This window comes from Oenanthe melanoleuca, chromosome 20, assembly GCF_029582105.1.
Source record: "Oenanthe melanoleuca isolate GR-GAL-2019-014 chromosome 20, OMel1.0, whole genome shotgun sequence".
Taxonomy (NCBI): domain Eukaryota; kingdom Metazoa; phylum Chordata; class Aves; order Passeriformes; family Muscicapidae; genus Oenanthe; species Oenanthe melanoleuca.
The window spans coordinates 2,240,470-2,263,244 of record NC_079353.1 but is presented as its reverse complement, the minus strand read 5'-3'; the positions used below and the strand labels follow the sequence as shown (position 1 = coordinate 2,263,244).

The 22,775-nt window shown below is 47.8% G+C and overlaps 1 protein-coding gene across 2 annotated transcripts; it reads right to left on the bottom strand.

Annotated features, from left to right (window-relative positions):
• Positions 1–1,648: 1,648 nt before the first annotated feature.
• On the bottom strand, positions 1,649–21,986 carry CASS4 (Cas scaffold protein family member 4). Of its 2 annotated transcripts, XM_056507120.1 has the most exons (7): positions 21,873–21,986; positions 21,686–21,737; positions 11,102–11,470; positions 6,382–6,486; positions 5,311–5,457; positions 3,476–4,804; positions 1,649–2,062 (listed from the first exon to the last, which is right to left on the bottom strand). In XM_056507120.1, exons 2-7 carry the CDS (start codon positions 21,728–21,730, stop codon positions 1,649–1,651), a joined length of 2,409 nt encoding a protein of 802 aa, XP_056363095.1. In that variant the 5' UTR covers positions 21,731–21,737; positions 21,873–21,986. The 2 variants fall into 2 exon arrangements, with proteins under 2 accessions (XP_056363095.1, XP_056363096.1); XM_056507121.1 differs by lacking the exons at positions 21,686–21,737; positions 21,873–21,986 and adding an exon at positions 17,628–17,970.
• Between the last annotated feature and the right edge of the window lie 789 nt (positions 21,987–22,775).

Here is a 22,775-nt window from a genome sequence, read left to right as displayed (position 1 = left end):
TACAAAACAATAACAATTATCTATTCCTACAAGGAAAACCAAACTGTAAAAAGGGAGCTGCAAACCAAGTTGGGTGGAATTGTGGAGTGTTTTCCCCAGCGCTGCTTGCTCTGTCTATATAAAATAACCCAATGGAAATTTTGTGAATATCGAGACTTTGTTTCTCATTTATAACAACAGTGACTCATGTCAGCGATAAATCCTGCTGGAAACACGGGGTGACAAGGAGAACAAGCGAGAGGATGCCCAGAGGGGAGCGGGTCCCCATGGCTGCTCATTGCCAGGCTTTGGAAAATAAATTAATGATGAGAACTGCAATTAGCGTGGGTGTAGCCAAAACCTCTGCACTGGAAAAAATTTATTTATTTATTTATTCCTAGCTGGAGGAATGCTCTGAGAGCTGTGACAGAGGGTGATGTGCTCCTTGTAGATTTATTAGGAGTCAGGAATTCTCCCAGATTTTTCCTCTCTGCTCAGGTACCAGCCTGGTGCATTTCCTATTGACCAGATTTTGTACCGTGTTGCATTTGTTAAAACCAAAAATTAGCTTTGCAACTGTTAAAAAAAAAAAAAAAATGAACAAAAAACAAAATAACCCTGTAAATACAAATTTTGCATAAAGTCCTCAGGAAATGATATTGGGATAACATAAGTTACTGAACATTGTGCAGCCACATTTAAAGAGAGTCTATACACAAATAGAAAACACAATTGAGAATACACTTATCAGACATACACAGAGAATAAAAAATAAGAAATCAGTCCAATAATCAAAAACTTTCAACAGCAATCATTCCCACCCAGGTGCTGTGGTGATGACAATTCCAGGCAGGGTGTGAACAGTGGAGAAAGTGCAGATTTAATTCTTCTGCATCAGCTGCTGCGGGGATCTTCACCTGCTGGGTGCTACCTGCACCCAGGGAATTCCTGGTGGGAATTCTGAATGTGGGGGGATCTTCACCTGTGCCAATATCCAGGGAATTCCTGGTGGGAATTCTGAGTGTGGGGATGTTCACGTGGTAACAGTTCACCCGGAATTCCTGGTGGGAATTCTGAATGTGAGGGGATCTTCACCTGTGCCAATATCCAGGGAATTCCTGGTGGGAATTCTGAGTGTGGGGTTGTTCACGTGCTAACATTTCACCCAGGGAATTCCTGGTGGGAATTCTGAGAGGGGGGATGTTCACCTGCACCAACACGTAGGGAATTCCTGGTGGGAATTCTAAATGTGGGGTTGTTCACGTGCTACAAGTTCATCCAGGGAATTCCTGGTGGGAATTCTGAGAGGGTGGTTGTTCACATGCTAACTGTTCATCCAGGGAATTCCTGGTGAATTCTGAGTGTGGGGATGTTCACCTGCTAACAGTTCACTCAGGGAGTTCCCGGTGGGAATTATGAACATGGGGATGTTCACCTGCTACCAGCTCACCCAGGGAGCTCCTGGTGGGAATTCTGAGTGTGAGGATGTTCACCTGCACCAACATCCAGGAAATTCCTGGTGGGAATTCTGAGAGGGGGGATGTTCACCTGCTAACATTTCACCCAGGGATCTCCTGGTGGGAATTATGAATGTGGGGTTGTTCACCTGCTACCAGCTCCCCCGGAATTCCTGCTGGGAATTCCTGCAGGGCAGGCAGGCCGTGGCTGCTCAGTCCATGGAGGCTCTGAACTGCTGGCTGTACTGGGCCAGCTGCTCTGCCTGCTCCCTCAGCTCCCTGGTGGCCTCGGCGTTGGGGAACTGCAGCGCTGCGCTCTTGGTGGCCAGCGCCAGGCCCTTGAGGAGGCTGCAGAAGCGGCTGCTGCTCTGCAGGATGTCGCTCCTGGCCTCCCTCTCCTGGCTTTCCTGGCACAGAGAATCCACCAGCTTCTGCCCCACCATGATGATGAGTTTGCTGTGGGAGATGAAGATCTCGGGGGGCTGCTGGCTGCTGAGGCTGGCGGAGAAGACGCCGATGGCTTTGTGCAGGGCGGCGAAGCACAGCCTGCAGTGCTCGGGGAGGGGGGGTTTCCTGGCAGGCTCCTGCCTGCTGGCATTTTCAGTCTTTTTTGCACATGGCAAAACCTGGAGAGAAGGGTTAAAATAAAAATTGATTCAGCCTGGTGCCACGCTCTGGTTGTTTGTTTGGTTGCTCTGCCCTAAATTCTTGTGGTCTGCAAATCGCCCCACCCTGGAGCCTTTACAGTAATTTGTCTTTCCATAAAGTGTTGGAAATTCTCCTGATTGCCTTTTTCCCCCTAAATACAGTTTTAATAATGGATAGCACACGAAATGCTGCAGCCAAACACCAATCCTTTACACAGTCTGGCCTTGAAGCTTCCAAATAATACAAAACATTGGTCTTTAATGGACTTAATCAGGGTTATGAATGATTAAAATGCACAAGAGTCACTTTTGTTCCAGTGCACGACAAGATATTTTGAAATACTGATTCTCACAGCCTTATACCAAGTGATGCTGAAAGGCAATAAAATAAACTGTATGACTTTCAACTGGATTTGTTTGAGGGACTAAGTGTTCTTCACAGGTTTTCAGCACTAATTCTGGGAAAATGATCCCTGAGAAGCAAATAGGTCTCTATGTATAGAGATGTGAGTCTGAATGCAAATTACTCTGAGTTTTAGCAAGCACAGAAATCAGGGGCTGAAAGCCCTCATAAATAATGTTCTCAAAGTCAGAAACACCACTGGGTTTGACTCTGTACTCTTTGCTACTTCTTTACCTAAAATGACTTTCTGTGCCTATTATGAATTAAAATGAAAGCAAAGTTGAAACAACTACATAAAGTATTTAAATATAAATGTGGTTTTCTTGTATTTCATGGGGAAACAACTACTTGTTCTGTAGCCTTCATGTTACAAATAGAAATGGAGAATTTATCAGAAGGAGCTGTAGGTTTTTTCCTCCTAAAAATGCAGTACCTGATCCTGCAAGATCTGAGACTGAAACCAACATAAAAAAAAAAACATTTCAACAAAAGAAATGTTAATTACAATCAGCATTTCTTTGGGAAACTAAGAGAGATAGCAGATATTTCAGTAATTCTAAGGAGATTCTAGCAATCATCCAGAATTATTCTAACAACTAAATGTGACAATACACAGGGTTTAATTTCTATGCAAACAGGATTTCCATGACACCTCAAGTTGGGAAGGAACATCTCTTGTCGTGCCAAACACAATGTAGTAGCAGGAAGAGAACTGAGGGAAATGGGAAGCATGGAATTACTGCCTCCCAAATGAATTTAAACTGGCAAGAATGATAAAAATATTTTATTTTCTCTATTGATTAGAATTACTGCTCATTGTACACGTGCCATCCAGCACTGTCACAAAATCCTGGATCGATGGAAAGTCTGGAAAATGAAATGTACTGCAAACTGAATGTGGCACTGGTGCAAAGGTAAAATAGCTGATAAATAATAACATAATATCTATAAAGGCTGAAGAACACAGAGAGTGACCCCCTGTCACTGACCTGTAACTGGACATAATCACAATCCTCACTGGAATTTTCTTCTGCTTTCTCCACAGGGACCCGGCTCTGGCCGGATTTCTCAGGAGCTTTTCTCTGGAGTGACTCAATTTCTACTCTTCTTGGCACTGGGATTTGTTTTGCCATTTTGCATTCCAGGTTCACTTTTGGCTGCTTCCTTTCTTGCTCCTTCTCGTTCTTCCTGAAGAGCAGCTTCCCGTTGGCGATGATGATGGACACAAACCTCTTGATGTCGTCTGGAATCGTCCTGGCCACCATCACGAAGCGATCCAGGTCGTCAGGGTTGTTCTGGGGCTTCTTCAGCACCAAAGCCTCCAGGGACCAGCTGCAGCTGTTGAGAGCTTCCCTCGTTTCTGTCAATATTTTGTAGGAGTTCACGAGGATTTCCAGCTGCTTTTTAAGTCTGGCCTGCAGGTTGTTATCCGTGAGGTTGGAGGCGTTTCCCTTCAGGGCTTGAGCGAAGGCCAGGAACTCTCCCATGGACACCTTTATGTGGTCCACTGCTCTGTGGATCTCCTCCAGGCTTTTCTCCAGGTGCTCCTGCAATCTCCACTTGCTGCTGACAAAGATCATCAAGCTGGCGATGGAGCTGGACACGCCGTGCTGCAGCCGGGTCAGGGTCTCGATGGCTGCCTCCAGCTCCAGCTTGATTTCTTGGGCAGGCTCTGCTGATGGTGACAGCGTAGAAAACAACTCAGCAGAAGAGCTGGAGGGTGAGGAGAGAGTGCTGCTTCTGCTGTCCACACTGGAGACACACAAACTGTTGTTTTCTGGCCTGGCATCCACTGAGAGCTGTGGAGAAGCACCGTGTGCTTGGTCTCCAAAGCCATCACTGTTGTTTTCCATCTCCTTCTTGGAGTGCCCAGCACTGGGCAAACCCTTGGGAATGTCATAAACGTTCTGCTCAGAGATGTGATTGCCAGCCTGGGCAGGCAGGAGGCCGGGGGGTGCCTCAGAGCTGCTGTTGTGTGGCAGGAGGAGCAGGTCCCGTGAGGATGGGATGTCGTAGAGGGGCGTTTCTAATTTCCGCTGTGCTGGGGGGACATCGTACAACTGTGCATTTCCAGCCTTGGCCTCAGTGCTTGTGGCTGCAGCCTTGAACCTGGCTGGGGGAATGTCATACAGCACCTGCTTCTCCACACACTGGCCTGCAGGGTTTGCTTTGAATCCGGAATTTTCAGGGGATACTGGGATATCGTAAATCCATTCGGACTTCCGAGGGTTTGGCAGAGTGTTGTAATGGCCCCAGCACTTCTTCTGAGATTTATTTTCTGAGTCATTGAGTTCTCTTTTGGGAGGGACATCATATAACTGTAACAGAGCACAGAGGGTACACAAACCATGTTTTTAAACAAGAATGAGAAACAGAACTGAATTCTCAGAGCACACAGATGTGTGCAATCCACTGATGTTGATGGAACAGCACCACAGAAAGGCTGCCTGTGTTTTTTATTTTCTAACATGCACAAGCTGCACATATAAAAGGTAAAATTTGGAGCACAGGTGATTAGATCCTACAGCAGTCCCCAGCCAGTGAAATCTGTAGACACTTGATTTTTTCCCCACTCACATGCACACCCTGACAAGCAATAAATCACCAACAGACACCACTGACTCTGCCCAAACATCTTCAGTGAATTTAAATTTTGCTTGATGCAGATGAATGTGTGTACAGCTGGACTCTAAGCTGGAAAAGGGAAATTCATGACAATTTATTTTGTAAGAAACAGTGGGGAAGAAATGGGAAACTTGTCCCTGCTCCAAGCCAGGCATCCCAGGAGTGACAGATCATTCTGTGCCCACCAAGCCTTACTCACATTGCCTGCTGGGGAGTCCTGGCTGCCAGCTCCTGCCTTTTCTGGCTTGGATGGGATGTTGTAAAGCTGCTTCTGCTCTGCCTGGAAGCTCTCAGTGGATCTGCCCAGCACGGAGCCCTTCCGTGTGCTGGGGGGAGTGGCACCACTCTGCTCAAAGGGAAATAAAAAGGTTTATTTGGATCCTTTCTAGAGACACTGCAGCCCTGGGTGGCATCAAAGGCTTTGATAACAATAGGTTTGTGTCTGAGCAGGGATCACCCCCTCACACAAAGGGGGTGACTCCAGGAAATCTGTGGACGACAATGGACTGGGCAGTGGAAGGGGGCAGCAGGAGTGGGGAGAGCCCTGGGCTGCTCAGTGCCACTCACACCTTTGTGTGGGAGGTGACAGCACAGGGCTGGTGGCTGTCCACCCTGGTGACAGCCTCAGAGCTGCAGGAAATGTGACATTCACTGACCCCAGGGGAGTGGGACAGCACCAAGGGCAGGGTTGTGCAACAGGACACGTCACAGTGTGACCAAATGTGACCAAATCCAGGGTGTGCTTTTCCCAGGAGGAGAGTGCTGGGGGTGACAGTTTCTTGCTGAACATGTGACTATTCTCTAAACATCCCCAGATCACCCTGACCAAATGACACCACCACGTTTCCTCATGGATTTGGGGCAGAGAGGTTGACACTGGCACAGAGAATTCAGAAGTGTCAACTTTTGTTCCTAGGAATCCACGGGAAAATCCCTTAGTGATGGAAAAAATGGAAGTGTTTATTAGAAACACACCAGACTTAAGACACATGCCTTTAAATTTCTAAGAAACTCAGGAGAACTGAGATTTTGAGCTAAAAATAAATTATTTTCTTCCCAATTTTACAAAAAAAAAAAAAAAAAAAAAAAAAAAAAAAACAAAAAAAAAAAAAAAACAACAACAAAAAAAAAAAAACCCAGGGTGACAGTAGAATTGACCTGCAGATTTACTCTGAGGTGCTTCAGGGTGCCAGCTCCAGGGAGAGAGCAGGGCAGGACTCACCTGGGGGAGTGGGACAGGATTTACCTGGGGGAATGGGACAGGACTCACCTGGGAGAGCAGGGACCTGCAGTGCTGCATGGAGGGGACATCATACACCTCCCCCCTGATGTTTGGGGCTGAAGCCCGGCAGGCTCTTGGGAGGGTAAACAGGTGCTTGGAGAGAAGAAAAAATAATAATAAAGATAAAACTGGATTGGCAGGAAGCTCAGGACAGCTTTGAAAAGTCATTTAACACAGAGTAATCACTCTTAAGTGATAAAAACCTTCAGCTCTTCACTGCAGGGGACACAGGAACTGGCCTTCCAAGCAATAGGATGTTTATTCCCAAATAATTCTCCTTTGCCAGCATTTCTGGTATATTTTGGGTAAGATCTGAATTGGCACATAGGTATCAAAGACAACCTGCCTTACCAACCAAAAAATATTTGGAGAAAATCCAGCTGCAGTTATCACTTAAACCTTTTATCTGCCCAAAAGCAGAACCACTCAAAAAAGGAAGTGTGGAAATTTCAACTTCTCCAAGCCCACAGCCATTGGGCCAAGCCAATTTAGTGTAAGAGCAGCTAAAAGTGCAGGCTGAGCATTATTCTGTAGTTAAGAAAGACTGACTCATTTGGAAGAAGTAAACCTTGATGTCCTGTCCAGCTCCATAAACAGGGAAGTCCAGTATGGGAATTATATCTTTGCAGTCAGCCTTGACCAGATCTGTGGGACAATTAATGTCACAAAATATGAATGCTGGCTTAGGACTTCTCTTTTTAAAAATCAACCACTAAAATATGACATTTTGTCCATCCAGCCTGCCTTTAGCCTGGCTGCCCTCAGCTAATTGATAAATGGGCCATTGCAAACAACTGACCTCCAGAAACAGTGCTGGGGTGAGATACTACAGTCAGTGGTTTGAAACTGGAGGGAGAGATTTCCATTGTGCAAGTCTTGCAGCAATTAATGTTGGGGAAATATGGTAGGGGAAGAAGAGTGCAGCTCCACTCTGCCTGGTTCAGCTCTCATCTGAAAACAGGGAGTGAGGAGTGAGACAAATCCCCTTAGTGCTCTGTGACAGAGAATCACAGAATCACAAAATAGTTTGGTTTGGGGGGGAGGTCTGAAGGACCATCTGTCTTTAAAGCCCTGCAAAGGGCAGGGACACCTTCCACTATCCCAGGTTGTTCCAAACCCCCTCCAGTCTGGCCTGGAACTCTTCCAGGGATGGGGAATCCTGGGCAGCTTGTGCTGAACATGAGCATCTTCCTTCGAAACAGGCACAGCTTCCCTGAGTGAAAGGGTAAAAGATAAGGGATGTCAGGAAAGCCATCCTCAGCCCAGGTCTGCTTCCAGCTGGATAAATCTGAGAGTCCAGCAAAAAGGAAACTCACTGGATATCACATCATGGTTCTTTTTGAGGTCCTGTCAGTGGCAGTAGAACCAGAATGTGCCCTGTGTGTGGGGCAGAAGCAATGAGGTTTCTCTGTGGGGTGAAAACACCCAGGCTCTGAGGGATTTCTTTTTGTTTCATTGCTTTTAGTCAGCTCCCTCAAAGACTCCCAGTGGCTTTTCCCAGCTGCTCAGAGGACAGCTGAGCATGCCAGCAGCTTTGCCAGCTGTGCCACAGATCTCTGGGGATGGTCTGGATCGTTCTGTGCTCCCTGAGCTCCCCTGCCTTGGGACAGCTTGTGGCCAGCAGGGTGCAGCTGGTGTGGGGACAGCTGGGACACTGTGCCACAGGCAGCCCTACTCTCAATTCTGGATAATCATCAGAGGCTGGGACATTTCTTTTTCATTCTTCATTCTTTTCCATTCTCAGACTAGACACGGCTTAGGTGGATAAATCCATGAAGTGAGACAGGGAGAGCCAAGGAGCTCTTCTGCCAGACTATTCATCCACATAAAGAATAGATGACATTTTCCACCTGATTTGCTGGCACAACATGGAAAACTGATGCCAATCTCTGATTCAGTTTGCAAATGGCTCCTTTAGGGTCAGGAGAAATCAGATGACAGCAAGTGCAGGAGTCTCTGGTAGCTGTACTCAGTTTGAGTTTGAGTTATGGTTGTGCACTGCAGCTGCAGAGCTGAAAATGAGGTTTTGGTCACCAGGGATGCCCTGAGTTTGTTGTTTTCCAGCACCCACCTGCCACCCAGCAGGAAGCAGCAGTGAGGTTTCCACGACTGGCCTTCCACACAGCAGGAGGAAAGGTGGCTGAATGAGCCCCATAAATCAAATGATCATTAAATCAGCCTAAAACACTATATAACTGGATTTTCTTCCTCTTCCAATTAGAATTTCTAATGTGGTTTCCATACACAGAATAAAGAGCCAGCCAGGGCTGGAGAGCTCACAGAACTGAACAAAACCTTGTGCTTGAACTATGTTCCCTCCTGCCCTATTTCCCTTTCATTAGGAAACACTCCCCACTCATTTTTTCCCTGAAGAAAGCACGAGGATTTGATCTTAAAAACCAGCAACATGTAATCAAACTGCACATTCCATGTATATGTTTTGTCTGAATGTCAGATACAAGGAGCTGGGAGAAAGAAGAGCCAGGCCAGGGAGCTGTAATGAAACCCTGGAAAACCAATTTGTTCTCTATAACTGGGGGAACTGGTGGCAGCTCTCCTCCTGTACACTTTGGTTAATGTCTCAGCAGCAGCAAAAACAGGCTGGGAGAGAAACTGGTTGAGGGGACACAACAAAAGTTTGTGTCCTCCTGCAGGTCTGGCAGGGGCTGCTGCTTTGTGCAAGCCTAGTGACAGCACAAGAGAGAGGGAGACTGTAAAAACCAGACCAAACCCAGCAACCACACACCAAAGGGTGATTTTTAATAAATGATGGATCATGTTCCTGTGCAGATGGATGCAAAGACCCAGAGGACTCTGGATGGCTGTGTGCTGTGGCCCATCAGAGGAGAAGGTTCTGTGTCTTGTTATTTTAACTTTGTAAATCATTTATAGATTCTCCCAAACAAATGGTATATTCTTTACTTCCTGCCCTATTTTACAGCTGGTTTAAACTGTCACAAAGGTGAGGGAGTACAGAAGATAGAGGCTCTCATCTGTTGCCCAGAGCAGCATTTCTCACACGACGCTATAAACTGATGGGAGTTTCCTAAACACCATCATTCTTCTGCTGCAAACTCCACTGAAAATCTCAGCCTTTCTTATTTCCTCACTCCCAGCGATTGTTTTAAACACCAAATTGGTATTTTACATTTTAAAATATGGTATTTTAAACCTTCTGGGCTTGGTGCAGTTCCTGAAGAACATCCACAACCAAGTGGAGATTTACCAAAACCCTCTTTGTGTAGATCTGAATTGTGGAACCAAACTGTGCTCCACAAAAACGGTACAAAAATCAAAATATTAATTCAAATATGATCTCACATCTGTTTTTATGTGGGAGTGCAGGGTGTTCCCCTGGCTTCCCTGGATGCCTCTAGATGCCCTGGCAGGGGTCTCAGAGGCCTTGGCATGGTGCCCAGGACTCCTGGGGACTGGATTTAAGCCCCTGAGAAAAATTACCATCATTGCATGAAGAATTACAAGTGACAAAAAATAAGTAGAGTATAAATTAGATTGTTAGAAGATAGAAAAGTGAATTTTTAGAAATGTTTATATTAGGGGGTTTGAAGCTAATATGGAGGATTTGGGGTGTGATATGTCTTTTCTTTTTTCTTCTTCATGCCATCCATGTTAGTGCCAGGCTGGCATCACTGGATTGGTCTGGGACAGAGTTGGACAGTGTAATAAAATTGTCATGTATTGGAAAGTAATTGTAAATATTAGGTAGGTAATTTATAGTATAAAAGATAAGCCCTACCCCAAGGGCAGGCAGTGTGCCTTGGATCTCTAAGAAACAATAAACAACCTTGGAAATGGCAGAAAATGGCCTCCTGAATCTTCTTCAGTGACCAGCTGGGAAAATCTGAACTTCAAACCACTGACCTGTCCTGCTGTGGGGAATTCAGGCTCAGGAGAGCCCACACCAGGGACATTTTTGTGCTCACCTGGTGCGTGGAGCGCGCGGTCCTGTCATGGACACCTGGCACTTCAAACCACTGACCTGTCCTGCTGTGGGGAGCTCAGGCTCAGCAGACCCCACACCAGGGACATTTCTGTGCTCACCTGGTGCATGGAGTGCTCGGTACTTCAAACCACTGACCTGTCCTGCTGTGGAGAACCCCCAGTGCCATTTCTGTGCTCACCTGGTGTATGGAGCTCTCAGTCCTGTCATGGACACCTGGTACTTCAAACCACTGACCTGTCCTGCTGTGGGGAGCTCAGGCTCAGGAGAGCCGACACCAGGGACATTTCTGTGCTCACCTGGTGCATGGAGCATTCGGTCCTGTCATGGACACCTGGTACTTTAAACCATCAACCTGTCCTGCTGTGGGGAGCTCAGGCTCAGGAGCGCCCACAGTGCCATTTTTGTGCTCACCTGGTGCATGGAGCACTCGGTCCTGTCATGGACACCTGGTACTTCAAACCACTGACCTGTCCTGCTGTGGAGAGCTCAGGCTCAGGAGAGCCCAGAGACAGGGACATTTTTGTGCTCACGTGGTGCATGGAGCACTCAGTCCTGTCATGGACACCTGGCACTTCAAACCACTGACCTGTCCTGCTGTGGGGACTCCCCAGTGCCATTTCTGTGCTCACCTGGTGCGTGGAGCGCTCGGTCTTGTCATGGACACCTGGTACTTTAAACCACTGACCTGTCCTGCTGTGGGGAGCTCAGGCTCAGGAGAGCCCCCAGTGCCATTTCTGTGCTCACCTGGTGCGTGGAGCGCTCGGTCCTGTCGCGGAGCAGCTGGGCCGCCAGGGCCGGCACGCGGTAGCCGGGCTGGGCCGGGCCGGCCGGCGGCAGCCATCCCTCCATCCTCTCGTAGGTGTCGGCCGGCGGGGCGGCGCGGGGCGCGGGGGGCACCTGGTAGATGCCGTGGGGCTGCGGCTGCGGGGCGGGCAGCAGCAGCTGCAGGCGGTTGGCGGGCGCCAGGCCGCGGCGGCCGTGCAGCGAGCAGCGCCACCAGCCCCGGCTGCCCGGCACCTGCTGCTCCAGCACCGTCAGGATGTCGCCCCTGCGGAACGCCAGCTCGTCCGAGCACTCGGCCTTGTTGTCGTAGAGCGCCTTGGCCAGGCTGTGCTGGGGACGCAGCGCCATTGTCACCTCAGTGTCACACCCGGGCCGCGCTCCTCGCGCCCGGCCTGGTGTTCCCACCTCCATCCCGCTTTCATTCACCCACCCCTGTTCACTGAGACTCCCTCTGGCCTGTGGGCTAGCACAGGATTAAAATATTTCTAAAACATTGTCATTGTATGCAATTCAGGGATGGAAAGAAAGGTCGGGTCTGGTAGGCCTGGGAAAGGGAACTAGGCCCTGGGAATGGACATTGAGATTTGCACCTGTGTAGTCATCATATGATAAATAATATGATTGTTAAATGTAATGATTTGTTTGGTAATTGAATGTAATTATTGTTTAATCGTAACAAGTCATGAGAAACGATGTAATCGTAACAAGAATCATGAGAAAGGATGTTTGGGGGTCCTAATGAAAATTACAAGAATACATGCTTGGATAAGATCAGTGTGTACAATATGGGAATACTGTGAATTCTCCATCTCATGTTTACTCCTTACAAGATCAGAGAATCATGGAATGCTCTGGGTGGGAAGGGACCTTAAAGCTCAGCTCATGCCAGTCCTGCCATGGCAGGGACACCTTCCCCTGTCCCAGGCTGCTCCAAGCCCTGTCCAGCCTGGCTCCAGGGGCAGCCAGAGCCAGCAGGTAGCTTTAGTCACCCCAGGCATTTGTGCAAAGGCTGGAGAAAGCTGTAGATGTTATTTGTAGGTTTTTTTCCAGTTCAATATAAATTTTGCTCTCAGCTTTAAAATGGGAATGTCTGCTTCCCAGTCAGCAGGACACCAGCTGTGTGACAGCATGAATTTCATATCAGAAAGTGCAAGTAATGTCCAGAGAGATAGCACCCAAATAGGAAACGTGCTGCCTTGTATTTTTGTCCAGAGCATTTGCTGTGAAGGAGCAGCTGGCCTGAAGCTGCCCAGCAGAACCCCAGTTTGTCAGTGCAGCTGGTGACACAAACCCGCTGCTGGGTGCTCGGGGTGCCCATGAACAATGGCTGCTTTGTGGGACAAGGGCAGCTGCCAGGCTGGACAGCAGCTCCTTTGGCCCCCTGGCCCAGCCTGGCTTTTGCTTTGAACGTGGGATCCACTTTTGATTGGGACAATGCCAAAAGTTGGAGTCAGACCCCCAGGAATCCCCTGTTGGGGTGGGGCTGGGCTCTGCACTTCGAGGGAGAACAGCCAGCTTTTCCTGTTACTCATCAGCACTGCTCCTGGGCTTTGGATGCTGCACAGACACACTTCTTCAGCCCCAAGGACGCTGGGCAGAGGAAAACTCTCCCTTTTCCAACATGAAGAGCCTTATCCAGCCCCAGGCAGGAAATGGGTGAAGGGGCAGGAAGGCTGGGCTCAGGATCTGAGCCTGGCTGGGGCACACACAGCAAGGCTGCCCTTCCTACTGCACCCACACAGCCCAGAGGAACATTTGTCTCATTTGTGGTTTTAAAAAACATCTAAATATTGACATTTCCCCTTTCCTGTGGAAACAGTGCACTGAAGATGCTGCTGAGCCTAATTTTATAAGCAGAGACACAAACCTTTCCATCAGAAGGGTCTCTGCTCGAGGCACAGCACACATTCCTTTGGTTTGGCCAATAAAGATGGGCAAATATCCCAGGGCCAGAGGCCAGGCTGAGGCAGAGCACAGTGACTCAGATTTTGCATTTCTGGAGCTCACACTGTAACCAAACCCAGGCACTTCTAGAACCATCCCAAATCAAGCCAAGCAGGAGATTAATTAATTAATCAATTAAATCATAGAGTACTCTGAGCTACCTGACCTAGCTAGAAAACAGATCTGTTCATCTCATATCCCATCCAGAGAGCTGGAATGGAAAAAAAGAAGACTTTGACTAGAGAAATGATGGAGACAAGCCCTGACTGAACATGACTGACCTGAGATTGTCAGATCTTGGACAGGCAGGGTCAGTGGAGCTCTTAAGAAGAGCTTAATAAAGAAAAAAAAACCAAAAACAAAAACCCCAAATCCCAAAGGTTTTCCAGCTAAGGCAGGGTTTAATTAAATTCCAAGTTTCAGGACAGACACTGGATACTGTGGAGTTGGAGAGCACACCTTTGCTGTCCAGCCTCAGGATTTCAGGATTCCAGGTTTTCAATATTTCAGTATTTCGGGATTTTGGGATTTCAGGATTTCGGGATTTCAGGATTTCGGGATTTCAATATTTCAGGAATTCAGTATTTCAATATTTCAGGAATTCAGAATTTCAATATTTCAGCATTTCAGTATTTCAGGATTTCAGGATTTTGAGTTTTCAGGATTTCAGGATTTCAGGGTTTCAGGATTTCAGTATTTCAGGATTTCGGGATTTTGGGATTTCAGTATTTCAATATTTCAGGATTTCAGGATTTCAGGATTTTGAGGTTTCAGGATTTCGGGATTTCAGGATTTCAATATTTCAGTATTTCAATATTTCAGGAATTCAGGATTTCAGAATTTCAGTATTTCAGGATTTCAGTGAAGTGCACAGCACCACAGACAGACGCTGCAGGAGTGCTTGCCCCCACGTCTGTGTGCAGAGCCTGGGATGGGGTTATCTGCAGTGCAGGCTCTGCACCAGCCCTGTCTGCTCTCCAGCTCCCCAGGACATGTGTGAGGCATCACTGTGGCAGCCCCTTGCTCTGCTGTGAGCAGAGATCCCTGACCTGCCCCTGGCTGTAAACAAGCCCTGCATTCCCAGGACCCGGAGCCCCTCGGGATGCTCAGGGGAGGGGGCTGTGCTGGGAGCTCTGGGAGCTGCGTTTCCCTGTCAGCCAGCAGAGCTCTGCCTGTCCTGTGTCCTGTGTGTCCTCCCCAGCCAGGGCTTGTGGAGCTCTCTGCTGCTTTGTGTGTCGTGTCCTTAAGCAATAAACGTGTGAAAAGCACCAAAGCAGCACAGGTGAGGTCCCAGTGATTTTCCTTCTTTTCTTGCTGCTTCATCAGCTGCCTTGTAAAACCTCTCCTAAGACAAAGAACATCCTAAAGGCACCTTGAGAGGCAGTGCTGGGGCTCTGCTCTCACTGAGTGGGTTTAAATCAGCTGGTGACAGAGCACAGAGCTGGAAAAGAGGAAAAAGTGTCCCCTGCAGCTCCTCCCCAAGGCACTGGGACCCCCAGAGCTCCATCCAGGCCAGGGCAAAGCAAGGGAGTCACCCCCTGAAGGGATTTACAGTGCAGGGTGTCTGCACAGCTTCACTTCCAAATTCTGCTGGAGCTGCAAGTGCTTCTTAACCTGCATCTCCTCCAGTGGAGCGAGGCTCAGATGTGCAGGCAGTAATTCCCCTCCCAAATTGGACTTTCCACATCTCTGTTGTTTGCAGGTCCTTACCCAGCACTGGTCCCTCTCTAAAGCCTTGGCAGCCCTTGGGAGCCATAGGAGTGAAAGCTGCTGCCTCATGTTTATTAATGGGGAAATTGTAATTAGGAGCAGGAAGGCTGATCAGTGCACAGTTGTATAATGTAAAATTTTATACCCTCAGACTGACATCTGTGGTCTGTGTACACAATAGATATTTATGCTAAGGAAAGAACATCCCACTGTTATTAAAATCTCCTGATGCTTCTCCTATCCCAAGCCTGATCTTTAGTGTCTAGGACCATGCAACAGAAAAAAAATCATTATAAAATATATACAAACATAGCTAGAAAAATCCAAGTGAACACAGTGATGTACAGCACATGACAATTTGAGCATCTTGCACAGAAGCATCACAAATTATTTGTTCTATACCCCCATCACACTCAGTTTTTGGAAAATCTCAATCTGCCTACCCTATATTAATTCATGTGAGTACTGCACTATTTCACAGGGTTTCAGATAAAAAAGCTATTTTTCATTTATTATCTTCAATTTGCTCCTTAACAACCCCTACTGACATCATGTAAATAAAGAGACAGGTTAATCCTGGGAGTTTTTGTGGACTGAGAGAAATATTTCTCATGTTCCACATCAATATATGTGAGAGCTCTTTTACTGCAGGAAAGTGGGACTTAAAATATTTGAGGAGGAAGAAATCCAGCAGTGGGCTGTGTTTGCTAAACAGCTCTGCTCATGCATCACTGACACCTCTGACATGTTTACAGAGCAGCTTCCAGTTAATCTCTTCACCTCCCAACAAAGCTGCAGAAATAAACATTCTCCATCATCCATTAGCTGGGAACAGACTTCCCTGAGAATTCTCTTTTCAACCCCAGGCCATGCTGAATCTCTTAAATTTTTCCCAGTTAATTGTGGAGAGTTCACATCAACATCCACAGGAAAAGAGGAGAATTTGCTTTAAAAGCTCAGATCATTCTCTACCTGCATGTGCAGCATTTCCTGTGATTTGCAGAAGGTCCTTCTGCATTTTTTTTGTTTTGTTTGTGCATTTTGGAAAAGCTCATACAGAAGCTTTGTGTGAGCTTCAAGGAGGAATGAACATCAGGACTTATTTTTATTGATTTAATTGATTTTGTGGGGGTGGAAGCAGGTCTTGATCTGCAGGTTTTGAATTCTAAGTGGTCAAATCAGTTTTTGATCAAATACAGAACCACCACTTAAAAAAATCCAAGCTTACAAATCCCGCAGCTTCACACAAGGCAGTGCTGCAGAGGTGGGAATTACAAACTGGAGTTCTCTAAACTTCCCCCAAACTCTCTTTTCTCCAAAGTCAATCAAATCCTAGTGTTAAAGCCACCAGAATGGGGCAAGTGCAGCCAGGATTTCACCCCACTCACTTATTTTTATTTTCACACAAGTGCTCTCATGCCCAAGTTCAAGAGAAAATAAACTTCCACTTCCTGCTGCTCCAAACACTCCCTGTGTGAATGTGAATATTCCTGGGCTTTGGGTCCTCAAAGCTTTTTTTTCCTCCCATATGCACCCAATCACTTTAGGGTTTTTTTACTTTTTTAAACCATTTAGCATCTTAATTACACCTGACTGCATTTATTCCTAAATGTGGTTTTAGAGATACAGAAAATCCTGCTGAGCACAGAGCAGGGTCCTCACCCTCCCTGCCCTCCCTGCCTGTGGATCAGGCAGAACGTTCCCAGGGAATCCCAGCAGGAGCAAATGGCACGTTTTGCATTGAAAAATGAAAATTTTCAGGAATTCTTGCAGCTGGAGGTGCCAGGGTGCTGTCCCTGTGTGATGAGGGGTGGGGGTTTCTGACTCACAGAAATCAGCAGCAGCACAACTCCCAAAGCTGTGGCTTCCTGGGGCTGCACTTACCAGCCCCCAAAACCTGGCTGCCACCCTCTGCAAAGGTCATGTTTCTGAGCAAATGAATCAAATGCATTGAATAAATTGAGAAATGGATGGTTTCTCAGTAAGCAATTGTAATATTTATCCAACAAAGTGGGTTTTCCACCTGGCCTGAGCACTGGTGTGAATCCCCTCGCCCAGGCAGCAGCTGGAGCCTGCTCCTGCCTGTCATTAGCACAGGACACATGGTGACAGACAGGACACATGGTGACAGCCCTGCCTGCCCTGCCCGGCTGCCAGGGATCAGCTGGGGCTGCTGAGCTGCTCCCTGGGCACAGCCAGGCTCAGCACAAAGCCCAGCCTGGGGCTGGGGGCAGAGCTGCTGACAAACCACAGCAAAATGGGTTTGATCCATCCCTGATCCCCTCCCCAGAGCAGGAGAAAACAGCATTTCCTGAAAATGAGCACTCCTTCCCTCTTCTGAGCTCCAGTTCTCCTTGCACACTGCTCTGCAGGATGTGGCCAGTCCTTACCCTCAGTGCAAAGACTGAAATTACTTAGCATTTTCCTCATCTCACTGTGACCTCAATTCTTGAGACATTTCCATTACCCATTTTCTAGGAATCTATGCAAAAGCATAATCATCTTTTTCGAGGTAATACACAGCTGAACTCTTAACCTAGTTTTATCCAAGAGAATGTGGAAGTGACCAGTCTGGGTCATTCCTGATAATTTTAAATAAACTTGTTACTATCCAATGTACACAGAACAAACCCTCACCCTCCTCAGCCACACTGCTGTTCTTGAGACAGGATCTAGTTGGATTATATTTTAAAAATTAGGACCACATGCTCTGTTAGTGATGTGCAAATCAGCTGAACACACACATTGCAAAGACACCCTGCCAGATGCAGATTTCACCCTCTATCCACTACTAATAAAATCAGGAGATTCAAGAAAAGAGCCCAGTACTTACATTAACCTTCATTTTGCTGCCTGTTTCCCTGCTAGTCCATCACCTGAGGAGGAGGAGGATGTCCCCAGCCCTGTCAGGAGCACTGCAGGCTCTGCCTGGGGAGGGAAAGCTCAGCCTCTGCCACCTCCTGCTCGCTGGGAGCCCCAGGAAAGCAGCTCTGGGAATGGGGGGAGCTCATTACGTAGCAGAATTCTCTCCAGGGAGCCACTGGGCTGCAGCTGGTGATGTGCAGGACACACAGACTCCCCTGCAGGGACAGCCCTCCCTGCTCTGAGCAGAAACCCCAGGGCAGCAGGGCTGGGCCAGGAAGGGGATTGGATTTGGAAGCATTTTTGCAGCAGCAATTTTTACTCCTGGTTTGTTGTGCTTGGTTTGTTTTTTTTTTTTTTTTTTTGGGGGGGGGGCTTTTTTGGTTTTGGTGGTTTTTTGGTTTTTTTTTTTTTAGATATTTATCTTTTTAAACTTCAAAGTGGTGTGAGGTTTGATAGACTTTTCACCTTTCTCTAGAAAACTAAACAGAACTCCTTTGTGGTTATAAACCCCCCTGCAAAACAACCTCCCCCTGCAGAGGCAGAAAACTGAGGAGGAAAGCTGAAGGTGACCTGCAGCTGAGGGGTTTTGTTTCTTGGAGTATTCTAAAAAACCCTGAATATTATTAAGGTGTCATGTTATTTAAAATTATTAATGGTTGCTATTTGCTGAGTCCACATCATGCTGGTGCACAGGTTTTACCACTTTGGCCTCAGGATATCTTGGGGTTTGCAAATTTTCTGCTTTTGCCTTTGTACACGCTGGCTTTTCTCTGGTAAAAGCCTTTTCCTTCCTCTTTCCACAGTAGCTTCAAGATTAAATTAGACACTGGCTCTCAAAGCCACAATGCTGTAGCTAGAAAACACTTTAATATCTTAAATGCTGACTTGAAAAGCTTCATCAACAAAATTTACACCCTGGGCTGGGAGCTGCTGTCCAGAGGAGAAAGAATTCCTGGCACTAAGCAGCTCATTTGTGGCTTTTTTTATTTTTTGCTTTTTTTTTTGTTTTGTTTTGCTTTGTTTGTTTGTTTGTTTTAAATATCAGAAGCAGACACTTCATGCAGGTGATTAGGAGCCATTCATTTGCTACCCTGGAGTTTTTCAGGTGCTCCAGCATTTGAAGTGATGAAGAAATATCAGTTGCAAACCCACAACTTGTGGCCACAGAACTACTTTCGAACACAATTAAATGTTCCCATGAGTGAAGCCCAGAGGGAATTCCTGCTGTGCAGGGACCTCCAAGTGTCCCAGGTGCTCCAATTCCCAAAGTCCAGCCTGGCCTTGGGCACTGCCAGGGAACCAGGGGCAGCCACAGCTGCTCTGGGCACCCTTTAGGAAAAAAGGATTTTTTCCTACAATCCAATCTAAACCCATTCTCTGTCAGTTTGAAGCCATTCCCTGTGTCCTGTCACTCCATCCCTTGGAAATCCTCTCTCTCCATCTTTCCTGCAGCTCCTTCAGGCTGAGGCCACACGGAGCTCACCCCAAGTCTGCTCCTCTCCAGGTGAACAATCCCAGCTCTCCCAGCAGAGCTGCTCCATCCCTGCATCACCCTGGAGCCTCCTCTGGAGCCTCTCCAGCAGCTGCAGCTCCTCCCTGTGCTGGGCAGTTCTGCAGGTGAGGTCTCACCTGAGCAGGCACAGGGGCAGGATCTCTGCCATTCCCCACACCCCTATTTGTGGGCAAGATGTGAACGGGGCATTTTGGGAGAGACAAACTGCAGATCCACTTCAGGCACATCCAGACACTCTCCCAATTCCCTCTGGCAGCAGCTCAGCCAAAGCTGTGCCACTGCAGGAGGCTGTGGGGTCTGACACTGCAGCAAGGGCTGCAACGCTTCCTGTGCTGCCCCTGGATACAACAACAGCCAAACAACAGCACTTGCTGCCTGAACCCAGGCTGAAATCACCTTCAGGGGGGTTTTACCTCTGCAGGGGCAATAGTTGGGCACAGGGGTAATTGCAGAGCTTTTCCTGTGACAGCAACACTGCTGAGGGTCCAGGGAGTCCAGAGAGCAGAAAAAAACCCCTTTGTGTTTTTATATTATCCAAATTTTAGAATAAACAGTGCTGCCAGGGTGGTGAGGGCCATATAAACAGCTCATAAATGATGCTGCAGAAATGAATTTGGTTTTTGATTACTCAGCTGAAGTTGACTGGGTGGCTCTGGCCATGTCTAAAGTGCTCACAGCAGAATAGGAAATCAGTTTGCTACCATTGCATTGATTTATTGACAATCCACTCAACAGAACTGGAAATATAGCTAGAAATTGAAAATTTCTCTGTATAGAGATGAGAAATGTCCTGGCTGAATTACTGATGACTCAATGTAAAAAGTAGCTCCCTAATCTTTACAAGCCTTGATGGAAAATTTTAAGTGTAAAAAAATTACTCACTGAGATCCTATTAAGCTTTTCCCCCCCATTACATTTTCTATGAAATTTCCAGGAGCAGTTTATTTACAGTAAACACTGAGATCATAATCCATGATTAAAATCTTAATTCCATGACACTTATTGGACTTGCAGACAGCAGGAGTGCAAGGCTCTGACTTTGAATCAAGATTTCAGCATTCTCCAGCCCTTGCAGCTGCAGCAGGGTCTCTGATCTGTATAAAACTAATCTAGATGGAATATATACAGAAATAAATGTAACAAACCTTATACACTGGCTCCAGTCTTTCAAAATAGGAACACAGAGTGTTTCAAAATGTTTTCTGGTTTGCATGTAACATAAAGAAGTTAAGTCATGCAAGAGGGCAGCAGGGCTGTCACAGAAAGTCTCTGGCAAAGGAGCTCTAAAGTCTCTGCAGCACAGCAGTGAGGTGGAACCTGACATTGGATCGTTGTAATTTCACATGTGTGGTTATTTCTGGGTATTTGTTGGTTTTCAGTCCTGCTTTATTCAGGATCCTCGCTAAGAAGATTCTTGGGAGACAAGAATTTCTCCCAGTGTTTTTGTCACCGTGAAAAGCACAGGGGGACATTGGGTACAAGGAGATGAGGAACCCAAACACTTCACAGAGCCACAGAGCCACTGGGGCTGGGAGAGAGAGAGCTCTGGGACCTCCCAGCTGTGCCCTGTCCCCAGCCCAGAGCTCTGAGTGCCACCTCCAGAATTCCTGGGACACCTCCAGGGATGGGGATCCAACCCTCCCTGGGCAGTTCCAACCCCTGAGCCCCTTTCCATGGGAAATTCCTGCTGATTCCACCCTGAGCTCCCCTGGGGCTGTTCCCTCTGCTCCTGTCCCTGTTCCTGTTCCCAGATCCCAAATCCCCCCAGTGTCCCCTCCTGGCAGGGAGCTGTGCAGAGCCAGAAATTCCCCTGATCCCCCTTTTCTCCAGGCTGAGCCCCTTCCCAACTCCTCAGGAATTCTCCAGCCCCTTCCCATTTCCCTCAGGAATTCTCCAGCCCTTTCCCAGCTCCCTCAGGAATTCTCCAGCCCCTTCCCAGCTCCTCAGGAATTCTCCAGCCCCTTCCCAGCTCCTCAGGAATTCTCCAGCCCCTTCCCATTTCCCTCAGGAATTCTCCAGCCCCTTCCCAGCTCCTCAGGAATTCTCCAGCCCTTTCCCAGCTCCTCAGGAATTCTCCAGCCCCTTCCCATTTCCTCAGGAATTCTCCAGCCCCTTCCCATTTCCCTCAGGAATTCTCCAGCCCCTTCCCATTTCCTCAGGAATTCTCCAGCCCTTTCCCAGCTCCCTCAGGAATTCTCCAGCCCCTTCCCAGCTCCCTCAGGAATTCTCCAGCCCCTTCCCATTTCCCTCAGGAATTCTCCAGCCCCTTCCCAGCTCCTCAGGAATTCTCCAGCCCCTTCCCAACTCCTCAGGAATTCTCCAGCCCTTTCCCAGCTCCCTCAGGAATTCTCCAGCCCCTTCCCAGCTCCCTCAGCCCTTCCTTGGGCTCCAGCCCCTCAATGTCCCTCTGGCCATGAAGGGGCAGAACTGGAGGGTTCCCATCAGTGCTACCCCACCAAGAATCCCACTGAATTCAGACATCAAGCCTTCCCTACCCAAAACCCCAGACCTACCTGTGCAGCTGTGTTGCTCCCTGGGCTTGCATCCATGGCTGCCATTCCCCACCTGGAGCAATACAGAGAATTACAGCAGGGTGGGGACACTTGAGCCGTGCCCAGGCACTGGGAACTCCCCCTCAGCACAGTCCATCTGACAGCTCTGCCCCTAACTGCACTTGCAGCTTGAGAACAAGGTTCTCACCTAAGATAGTATCTGATAAACAGAAGATAAAAGGAGGACAGAATAAAAACTAAAAAAAGCCCTTCTGGTGACTCGAAGTGAGAAAATGATGTGTGCAAGTGGGATTTGCCTTGGTTTCTGTCACCAGCTTCTTGCAGTGGAGTGTGAGCCCTGTGCTGCTGTTTCCTCTTTTGCAGAGTGAGATCAGGGCTCTGGCACAAGGAGGAGCTGCACAGCCCTGATAAGGCAGCACAGCCCCAGTGCCAGCAGGGCAGGATTGCACAGCCAGGCTCTCCTGGCTCTCACAGCAGCCCGAGGCACCTCCAGAGTTGCACAGGAAAAGGTGTTTGCAGTCAGGGCCTGCTTTGGGCTGAAGGGACCTTAGGGAGCAGCTCATTCCATGGGCAGGGACACCTCCAGCAGAACAGCTCCTTCCAAACCCCACCCAACCCTTGGACATTACATTTCACCCTGGGGCTGCATTTTCTCCCTGAACAGAATGAGTTCTGTTTTTCCCAGCCCTTCTTTCTCCAACACAAACCACCAACCTTGTGGCCTGAGGAAGATGTCCAGGACATGGAAAGGCAGCAGGGTGCCAATGGCAGGATGGTTTTATGTTAAAAAAGTGACTTTTTTCTCTTACACTGCAAGTTCAAACCCAGAATTATGGAAGCTTGAGGTGAGAGCTCCCACTGTTCACAACCACAGTGGTGCTTTCACACATAAACCAGAAACCAGGGCTTTAAAGGCAGATTCCAAACATCAGTAACAAGTGCATGAATTATGGACAGGTGCTTTAGCAGAATTAAAAAATTGTGGCACTCCAAAAATAAAAAGGCCACTGCTGTCACCCATCCCACATCACCGTCAGGGACTGTGTCAGGACTTCCCTTTCCCCCCCAGCTCTGCTTCTCCTTGTTCTCC